Below are 10275 nucleotides of genomic sequence, written 5' to 3'. Positions count from 1 at the left end.
TGAACAGAAAAAAGTTTTTTTTAAATACGACATACATTCATACCTTTAATATGTAAATCTATAAGCAGAACAGAAAGTTAATTTTCTATTTTAAATGTCCTGTACGCAGGGGCGGTTCTAGAGGGGGTTGGCCTTAAGGTCATTAAATCCAAAAGTTTTTGAATAACTGTCCAATAAGTAAAAGGATAGTATTTGGGGTAAATATATATATATATACACACACACATACACACACACTCACACAGAGAGAGAGAGAGAGAGAGAGAGAGAGAGAGAGAGAGAGAGAGAGAGAGAGAGAGAGATTTTTCTGAAAAATCTCTCTTTGGCCTCACATTGACGATTAATTTGACTTCCATTATTATTTCTGTTCACGCAAATTATGTTGCTCCATCAATATTTAGTACAAAGAAATAAAATTTTGTGACCCGAAAAAAGGGTAATTTTCCTTAAGATGTCCCTTTAGCCCTGTTGTACCCTATTAAAATACTCATTATGTAGTTCAGTTTTGCATACCAAGGCTATCGAGACCAGGAAAGTAAGAAAAAAGTAAACACCCCACCTTACAAAGTTTACTATATGGGATCCACTTACTCACACATGATAGGATCAGGATCAAATCAATGTCAGCAAAATAAACCTGAGTCCTTCTTTATTCAGAAATATATCTTTATTTGTATCTTTATTTGTTGCTCATCAATAGATGTGTTACAACACTGGTATTTGCACTGATACTCAGACTGCTGTGTTTTGCATTATGCTAGTCCATTGCATTTCATCCCATCAGATATAAAAAAAAAAAATAAAATAAAAAAAAGTCAATAAAAGCCTCTCTGTGGTAATCAACGCATTGCCACAAATGCTGTTGATAGAGCTTATCGTGTATTGAACCCGGAACATTCATGTAAGCCAGTTTGTGAAGCTATCCAACAATTTGCATTACAAAAATACAAAAATATTTATGCAACTGACAGACTTTCCCACGGTATAAAAAAACGTAATCAAATGTAATAAAAAAACAGCTGTAAAATGTTGACAGTGAAATTAGGATGTTTTCATTTATTAGCAGCAAGTCTGTTTCTTAATGAACTTGTTGAAATGAAATATTACAATTTGCAATATTATTACAATTTAGACCTAGTTGTCTACTTACAACTTTAATAGCAACAATGTTTTGTTTCAGGCATTTTACTGTATTTCCAATCCTTTTTAAACCTTAGCTTTTTATTGATTTCAGACTATTTAGATTAGAAGTAAGAAAACTGTTTAGGCTACAATTAATTACTGTACAAACATCTGTACAACCACATAGCTACAAACAATTGGCTGTATGTATACAAATAGTTCTATACAAAGTATATGAATATGTATAATTATGACTGCCAATGCAAAATCTTGACCCAGTACCAGTTTGTTCAGCACATCAGAGTTTTTTCTTGTTAAATCACAGATGCGTACCAATAACAGAAATATTCAGAGGTCTCAGAGCAGTCAATAACCTTGTGACTTAAATCAATAACCTTTTAAATAGTGTTTTTAAAAATTAAAAAATCCATGCATTTTGTAAATCCATCCTCTTGAAAAATAATCTATTGCTATTTAAAAATTAGATCAGACTGTATCAAGGATCAAGGCAAATTATACCATAGAGGACCACAGAAATTAATTTCTACACAACATATGTAGGAATATTAAAACCAAGAAGGCAGGGTATCTAATGTTTTTTTAGTATGCTACAATTCAGTATTGTTTAGCATGAAGTAAACAGAAAACAAACCAAAATCCTATGAGTGTACATTCACTTTATACCGCTTATTTCTGCATGTATACATTTTGCCTTTTCAGCTACTCTCCGGTTTTAAAAACAGATGCTTCTAGAAAGAACATTTGTGCTTCATGTTTGGGAAAAGTTTTGAAACTCAGACCTGATAAGTGGGTTTCCAACGAGGAGTTACATAAGCTGTGAAAAAGGGGGGATTTAAGAAGGTTTAAAAAATGGAAACATAAACAGATAAAGTGTCTCCTGGTTTTTTTTGAAGTTCATTGTGTACTGGTTCACATTTTTGTGAGCTTATTTGGGAATAATAGGCTGCCTGACAATGACCTGTATTACAAAGTCCTTTTGGATCTTGGTGTCCTGTAAACGTGTTTTATCTGTGAGTAGTTTGCCGGAGAAAAACCAGCGCTGGCTGGCGGCATCAATATCTTCCTGAATTTGAAGCTGCTTCTTCAGCTTACGGATGGAGTCAGCCATGCTGGCACTGAGGTGAAGGTCTTTGCCGGTGGAAAGACGCACCTTCAGCTGGAACTCCTTCTCCTTCTTTTCCTGTGGCTCGGGGTGTTCAGACACATTATGATCATTGCATTCAGAGATCAGGTTCACTGGAGGAGCCAGGCAGTATGCAGGGAGCTGATAGCGGTTCCCCAGTTCATCATAGCACTCCATAAGAGACCCTAAAAGAGCAAAAGAGCTGTGGTAACATGGAAGTGGAACATCATCTCCAAAAAGTATTATTATGTGTCTTTTATACTAATAAAATACAGTATTTGTAATAATTTTTTGAAATTATTAAATTAGAGAATGTGTCTGTGGTTTCAGACTTTTGGACCCCCACTGTATATTAAAATGCTGTTTAATTCTCAATCTTTACCATGAGGCATTGTGATGCTAGCTCCATCTACAATAGCTTGTGCAAGCTTGTGATCATTACACTCAATTGCTACGGCTGCAGCTTTCAACGCATCCCAGATCTCTTTACGGCCATCAAAGGCCGGGGCGGTGTCCCAGAATTCATCTCTTTTACTGCGCAGCTGTCCTTCGGTCATAGGATAGTCACTTTTCCATTTAGGTTTGTCTTTCTTCAGGGGCTCATTGCGTCCTAAAGAAGACAAAGGCACAAAGGTAGAATTGTGATCTACAAAATAAATAGATCATTCACAGATGCATTATGTGAACAATCTGGAATATCTGGTTGACCCATGTGAAAATCCTGTTTGACAAAAGGGTTTTACATCCAGAAAGCTCAAATGAGATTTAAACTTTTTAAGGAACTAGGACAACAAATAGAGAACGACCAGTTATATTAGCTAATTGTATAGGCCTATCGGCATAAAAACAATATTACAGTCTATTTTTAAGATTTACATATTCCAATTGTATGAGAAATTTCCATTAAATTGAATTGGGTAATTTATAGTGTACAAATTATGAATTTAAAATAAATGTTTAGTATTTAATTCAAATTAATGAGGAGTTTATGAACTTGTTTGTAAACTAAATTCATATGTTTTAAACAATGCAGTTTGGTAAATGGGAAAGCAACTACATTTGCTTTGGCATCAATTGAACAAAATTAGCTGACCTAGATTTTTCAAAGCAATCGGTTTGCATGCTTTTTCTTGGTAAACATACTTATTTGGCATATAAGTAAACTGAACTTAATTTTTTATTAATAACATTAACTAGTTACAAGTAAACTTAACTCATCTGTGATTAAAGTATCATTGTTATTATTTAATTATTTAAATTGAGTTATAACACGTCTTATACAGTATAAGGGAAATTATGACTGGAATCTCAGTTAGCCATCGGGCACATTGGACTATCCTCAATACTTCTTAGACATAAATCTGCACTTTTGTAAAGTACAACTGATTAAAGAAGAATGGCTTAAATTGAACAGGCTCAAAGTTCACCAGAGATAACACTAATCACCCTAATGCAAACTATCAGCCAGCTACAACAAATCAACAACAATACTCTTAAGAATTATAACTACATTGTAACAAAACTTCACACAGGTAGGGAAGGAGGACACAGGGAACCGGGTTTCTTCAGTCTCAGGTAAGGCTTTTTAATTGCCAACTCTTCTGAGCTTACAGCTTACAGCTTATTGTGGAGCTTACAGCTTCACAATAACTCATTAGCTTCACATTAACACATCAACTACTCAGCGGGACTCTAGATCTCTGGTTTCTTTTTGAAAAATTTTTTTTTGCCCTTTTTCTCCCAAAATTGGCCAATTCCCAATGTGCTTTTAAGTCCTCGTGGTCGCATAGTGATTCGTCTTAGTCCGGGTGGCAGAGGGTAAATCCCAGTTGCCTCCGCGTCTGAGACGGTCAACCCGCGCATCTTATCATGTGGCTTGTTGAGCGCGCTGCCACGGAGATGTCCTCACGCCATCTACCGCGTCAACCACACTCAACTCACCACGCGCCCCACCAAGAACGAACCACATTATACCCTCCCTAGCAACCGGGCCAATTTGGTTGCTTAGGAGACCTGGCTGGAGTCAGGGTAGCTTACTAGTTCGAATCCTAGTGAATCCTGGGATTCGAACTAGTGAGCTAGCGAACTCCAAGGTGTGGTATCCAGCGTATTCTACCACTGAGCTACCCAGGCCCCCCTCTCTCCCCTTCTTGTCGGTGGCGTGGTCCTTTTATCCCGCTCTCCCCAAGCTCACTGCAACTAGAAACAGGTGTTCTCTCTCTCCGGGTGGACGCTCGACCATGCCCCCGCTGCCACATAGGTATATACATTTTTAAATACCAATTATTATTTTTCTACATAAGTTCCCTTGTTTTGACCAAACATACATAATTTATTCAAGCACAAGTGGATATTCCACACAGCCGCAATTTTGTACTTGATCATTTTGAGTTAGTAGTACTCACAGCCAAATTTAAAGAACGTATGTATTTAAGTTATGATTCCAAAATATGACATTTCAAGTACAGTGTAATCAGGACCACTTAAATGTTTTTATTAATGACAACTTTAGGGTTTAGAGAGTAACGGTAACTTAATTAAAACTAGTAAGAATAGTCAAAACTTAAGCTTAAGTTGAGAACCAATTATGTTTTTATTTTTTTACAATTTGAGAGAACTATTAGTATTTACAGTGTGAATAATTAGTATTCAAATGTGTAAACTTTAAGACTATAACGGTTCGTACCGCTTTTTAAGAGTGAAATTCAAGCACTTTTCAAGCATTTTCAAGGTACCTTAATTATTTTTCAAGCACCTCAAAGCTTTAAACATTATCCAATTCTAAATAACCCTTACAAATATGCAATGATAATAAAGCATCCTCTGTGATTTCAAACATTGCCCAATCTATAAAAATGAAAGTTTCAAGAATTCCTTTAAACCCACAGACATCTAAGATTGGAATCCTTAATATGATTACAGCTAAGTCTTGCATTAGCACGATAAAGTTGGCAACACCGATTATCTATAGGATGTGAATTACCATGGGGGAAAACAAATCCTGGTTGCTGTAGTTACTTATTCATTATCATATGAAATATCAAATAGATTTAGCTATTTTTTAGAGAAAGTGTGTGTTTGTGTACGTTTTCACTCCAAATAAATGCAAAAATTCTACAACTGAAATTTGGTCCCCAGCTATTTGAATAAAAGCTAAAAGAAGACTGCTTTGAAAAATACAAGCTATTCAGTGACAAGATATGAGAAGCATGTGGAACCTCACATCTAAATATGCACACTGCAGCAGAAATAAATTTAGTGTGATGGGACTGATCTCCCCCACACAAGTATAAGATGTGACTGCAAATATCAGACCGATTTGAAGAATAGTATGTTATTATTAATATGCTGAGTGATTTCAGCTGTTATGACAGCTAAATAATGTAAGGGATAAATGTATATATCCAGGCTGGGGCACACATTCAGCAAGGCCTTGAACATGTAACACTGCTTATCAAACTGGGTTTCTGCAAGTTTAAAATAATCAAGTTATGTATTCATACATTTGTGTATTCATACATTTGTGTTTATCATATTAAAATGGGTAAAAACCAACATATCAATACACAGCCGCTGAATAAACAACAATATTTACCAACAAATTAAACTAAATTATTTATTTATTTTTAAGAGATTTAATAAGCAAACTGTAATAATATATTGCTGTAATGTAATATTAAAGGATAATTACTGAATATGTTAATTTTAATTGTAGTACAACAGTAATATTTCTGTTATTTCATTACATTCACACAGCATTTGTCCTATTAAACCCTCAAGCCTTTTTTAACTGTAAACTGAAGACATTTGTATTTCTTGCGTTTTTTATTTATTTATTTTTTTTTTATACATGCTCCTCATTTACAATGTGGTGAAATGCCACATCCTCCTCTTCTGCACACCAGCGTCACATTATTACAAAAATGTTTTGAATTACATGAAAATAAAGTGATTTCATAGCACTTTACATTCTCAACGCACCTTATAAGAAAAACACTGTGCACTGATAGCAAACTAAACTCAAGAGTCAGAACACTCCCGAGATGGATGGAGTTATTGTGGGCCATTCGCTGTTTGTGAGCCGCTGAGACAGTTGAAAACAGTGGCTGGTTTTGGACCATGTTAATCCAGACTTTAAGTACATTTATTTAATACAACTGCAGCCTTTTTGGGGGGGGTTTAATAAATCGCACTGGGCCATATTGCGATTCGATTTTATTTTGATTAATTCAGCCCTCGATTTAACATATTTAGTTTATCACATACGTTGACTTTCATGCGAAAGTACTTATTGTATTGTTGATTGTAAATTATTCTAGAGTAAATTCAAGTGTTCGCAAAATGTTTGTCTCATTTTATACCTTCAGAATGGATTAGTGCTGATAAGTGCAAACATCCATTGATATCTTTTTTTTTTCTATTTGCACATCATTTGCAAAAGGATTCCCTTTTGTTGATCACTACTCCTCATAGTAATATTTTATGTCTACTCTTCCAGCCAGCTGTCATTCATTGAAACCGCACTTCGGTATGTTGATGGAAGCAAGAGATGCAAGTATAATTTATTTGGCGCCAATTTACCACAGTGGAGATGTGCAGATCTTCCGTGTATGCACGAAATCAAAACAATGTAATGTAATATATATATATATATATATATATATATATATATATATATATATATATATATTATACAATAGTATAATATCTATTTCAAATTCGAAATAATTTTAGATCTTTTATAACTGTCAACAACTTAAGGAAAAATCAAGCATTTCAAGAAACATATTCAAGGGGGGCCTGGGTAGCTCAGTGAGTATTGACGCTGAGTCACGAGTTCGAATCCAGGGTGTCACGTGGCTGAGTGACTCCAGCCAGGTCTCCTAAGCAACCAAATTGGCCCGATTGCTAGGGAGGGTAGAGTCGCATAGGGTAACCTCCTTGTGGTCGCAATTAGTGGTTCTCGCTCTCAATGGGGCGCGTGGTAAGTTGTGCGTGGATCGCGGAGTGTAGCATGTGCCTCCACATGCGGAGTCTCCGCAGTGTCATGCACAACAAGCCATGTGATAAGATGCGCGGATTGACGGTCTCAGAAGCGAAGGCAACTGAGACCTGTCCTCCACCACCCGGATTGAGGTGAGTAACCGCATCACCACGAGGACCTACTAAGTAGTGGGAATTGGGCATTCCAAATTAGGAGAAAAAGAGGATAATAATAATAAAAAAAAAAAAGAAGAAAGAAACCTATTCAAAATTCAAACATATTTCAAACCTTGAAAACCTAACTGTGAAAATCAACTTTCAAGACTCTGTACGAACCCTGCTATAATAATGCAGTAGTAGCCTGCATCTATGTTACAGCCTTCAACCCGTAAACCTCAACAATAAATCATCAATTAATCATTCATGGTTATTTTGAAAGCACAGTAGCCCAGCCCATCTAAGGAGGCACATATGGGCCTATTGGAACCCCCTGATGGAAAAGATACTGTTTGTCCAGACCATAAATGACTGAATCACACCATATAATTTTTTATAGTTTCAAAAGAGATGTAAGTACTTTGAATCTTCATAAAACCATGATAAAACCTGCTCTTGATTCAAAGCAGAGCTGGAGGAAAACCAAACAAATTATTTATAGTCCCTGAGATTAAAGCCATAATCCGGTGATGCATAACAGGATTTAGTGGCGTCTTTCCCATCATGCATCACTGCTGGACAGATGAGAGTTTGCAAGAGGAAAATGTCACAAAACAAACATTGCAATTCAATTTAACCCTTTTCAATCCAACACTTTTTTCCAGTGTACCCCAAAATCAGAAAGCTTTATACTTTTGTCGCATGATGTATTCTGAGAAACCATAAAGTTTGTTGACTTATACAGGTCAATTTACAAAACCAGCATGAATACCAATCATAGTAGGATGCCAGCCATAATCCTACAAATCAGTGTGACTCTGTTAGCCAGCAAGCTAATACTCAGTGGCCAGTCCATCTGACATCTTGCCTACTTACAAATCCATCCAATTACTAAATTAAGGAGTTTAAAATGCTCATTCAATTTGGACAACTCAGTCCGTGAGGGAATTCTAGTTGTGACAGAACAGGTATGACATTTTTCAATCTGTTTTAAATAAAAAAAATCTTTGAAAGCATGAAAACTGCCATTAGTTGCTTTTTCGGCTCTTGAACTACATTATACATAAATATAAGCAAATTATATAGAACAGAAGCAGGCTATGTACTGTATGTTAACACATTATGCAGTATCAACACACGTAAAGTGTCTAAACAAACAAGAAGGCTATTTCGACACAAAATTGTCCACACCAAGACAACATTGTGTGCTGTACTTACTTTTTAGCACAACAGTAACTGTCGGATGATAGTCTCTCGAGTTTGCAACTCCCATGGTCTGAACAATCACTTAGTCATTCAATGTGAGAAAAGTTACTGGACAGCTCCTCCTATGACCTCATGCAGAAGTTTGAGAGACACATCAATGCTTCTTGCCACACTCCTTCCGGTTGCTACAAGATGTCTAGCAAAGCACTGATGTGACACTTGGCTAGTAGCTTATTCCAGTTTTCACATCCAGCGTACACGCCCATTATCTGTTTCGTAAAAAACAGTTTTGTAAAACTAATAATAACAAGCGGACAAATATAAATCAGAGCAGCTGACCAAGTTAGCTTTAAGCAGCAAGAAATAGCCCATGCTTTTAAAAGCTCTCACTTGGGTTTAGGAGCATGGTTGACTTTTCACAACAAACTTAATCCCATCAGCTCTGTTTAAGACCAGGACAGAGAGTCAAAAATAGACTGTGACAGTAGGCTAAATCCCAGGATTGTCCAGAGCAGGAGTCAAGAAATCCTTCAGTCCTGCACCTAAGGATTTCAAGAAATACGTCTAATCTAAGATGTCCCAATCTTAATTGATTTCTAGGTAAAGGAAGCACTGGACGGACATTAATTTTACCATTTAAGCAGACAAGAAATGCACAATTTGCTCAGAGGATGTCGGTCCAATACGTCAGTTTTCTAAGCACTGTGTAATCAAAATTATATTTCCTGAAAACTCATTTTAAGGGTTATATCAGGTAGAAATAAGTTCTTAAGTTAACAGTTGCAGTTTACCAGTTGTCTGCTTAGATGTCTTACTTTTTGTATGTGTTTGCATTTAGGAATTGTCTTGTCTATATATATGGTATACTGTATGTTACATTAATTGCATTTTAAGGCAATACAGTGACAATCTGACAGTTTTATAAACAGGATCAGTAAAAGCAAAAAACTTAAAATGCCCTGGCATAACAGCATGCACCTTCTCTGAATATTAAAAGATGATTAGACAACACAAGCACAGTGATGATGTATCTGGAAAAGTGCTCAAAGTTTATATATTTACATCAAATGAATTCACAGTTCACACTATTATTTGTTTAGACAAGATTCCCCAGATTAAGTCTTACCTCCACGTTTTGTGCTGTATCTGGACGCATGCCTGGAGGACAGGTGTGACCTTTGGCGCATCACTCCAAAACAACTTCCCATCACTCAAACTCGCGCTGATTACCTGTTACATCAGGAATACAACACAGATGCATCTATCCAAATTCAAACTTAAATATATTTCTGCACGATCCAAATGTAAAGAGGTCCAGAGATTGTGTCTAGTTTACTTTTATTTGTGTTTTCCTGCACACTTTCCGAGGAGAGACACAAACACGTTTTATTCCGCTGAGTCGTCATGTGACATAAGCAGATCAGCAAACCTCCCAGGAAGACAAAGATGTTAAACGAATGCAATCAATGAACTGTTAACAATAACCTAAATGTGTTATGTATTCACGCGCTGGTTTAACATAAACATCCTTGCCGGTGTTTTCCGCACTAAAATCCTTAATGAAGACTAGATGATCAAAGAGCTCCACAGTGTCATATTTAAACAGGTGACCTGTCGAAACGAAAGCAGTCAATAGAGGGCGCTGTTCATTGCATTTTCGTGCG

At 36.2% G+C, this 10275-nt stretch overlaps 1 protein-coding gene across 4 annotated transcripts; it reads right to left on the bottom strand.

Moving 5' to 3' along the window:
* Positions 1 to 693: 693 nt before the first annotated feature.
* ubtd1a (ubiquitin domain containing 1a) lies at positions 694 to 10018 on the bottom strand. 4 transcript variants are annotated; one of them, XM_051648407.1, is made up of 4 exons: positions 9948 to 10018; positions 9738 to 9841; positions 2649 to 2876; positions 694 to 2451 (listed from the first exon to the last, which is right to left on the bottom strand). In XM_051648407.1, exons 2-4 carry the CDS (start codon positions 9817 to 9819, stop codon positions 2069 to 2071), a joined length of 693 nt encoding a protein of 230 aa, XP_051504367.1. In that variant the 5' UTR covers positions 9820 to 9841; positions 9948 to 10018; the 3' UTR covers positions 694 to 2068. The 4 variants fall into 4 exon arrangements, with proteins under 4 accessions (XP_051504367.1, XP_051504370.1, XP_051504368.1 ...); XM_051648410.1 differs by lacking the exon at positions 9948 to 10018 and adding an exon at positions 8624 to 8880 and having other exon boundaries at positions 9738 to 9751; XM_051648408.1 differs by lacking the exon at positions 9948 to 10018 and having other exon boundaries at positions 9738 to 9862.
* Between the last annotated feature and the right edge of the window lie 257 nt (positions 10019 to 10275).

Source organism: Myxocyprinus asiaticus, chromosome 21 (assembly GCF_019703515.2).
Source record: "Myxocyprinus asiaticus isolate MX2 ecotype Aquarium Trade chromosome 21, UBuf_Myxa_2, whole genome shotgun sequence".
Taxonomy (NCBI): Eukaryota; Metazoa; Chordata; class Actinopteri; order Cypriniformes; family Catostomidae; genus Myxocyprinus; species Myxocyprinus asiaticus.
This window is presented reverse-complemented; position numbering and strand designations above follow the sequence as displayed.

Coding starts and splice junctions, on each gene's coding strand:
- ubtd1a (XM_051648407.1), bottom strand. CDS start 9,819: ATGGGAAGTTGTTTTGGAGTGATGCGCCAAAGGTCACACCTGTCCTCC. Junction 2,877..9,737: donor ATACAGCACAAAACGTGGAG/GTAAGACTTAAT, acceptor TGTCTTCTTTAG/GACGCAATGAGCCCCTGAAG. Junction 2,452..2,648: donor TAGCATCACAATGCCTCATG/GTAAAGATTGAG, acceptor TTGCTCTTTTAG/GGTCTCTTATGGAGTGCTAT.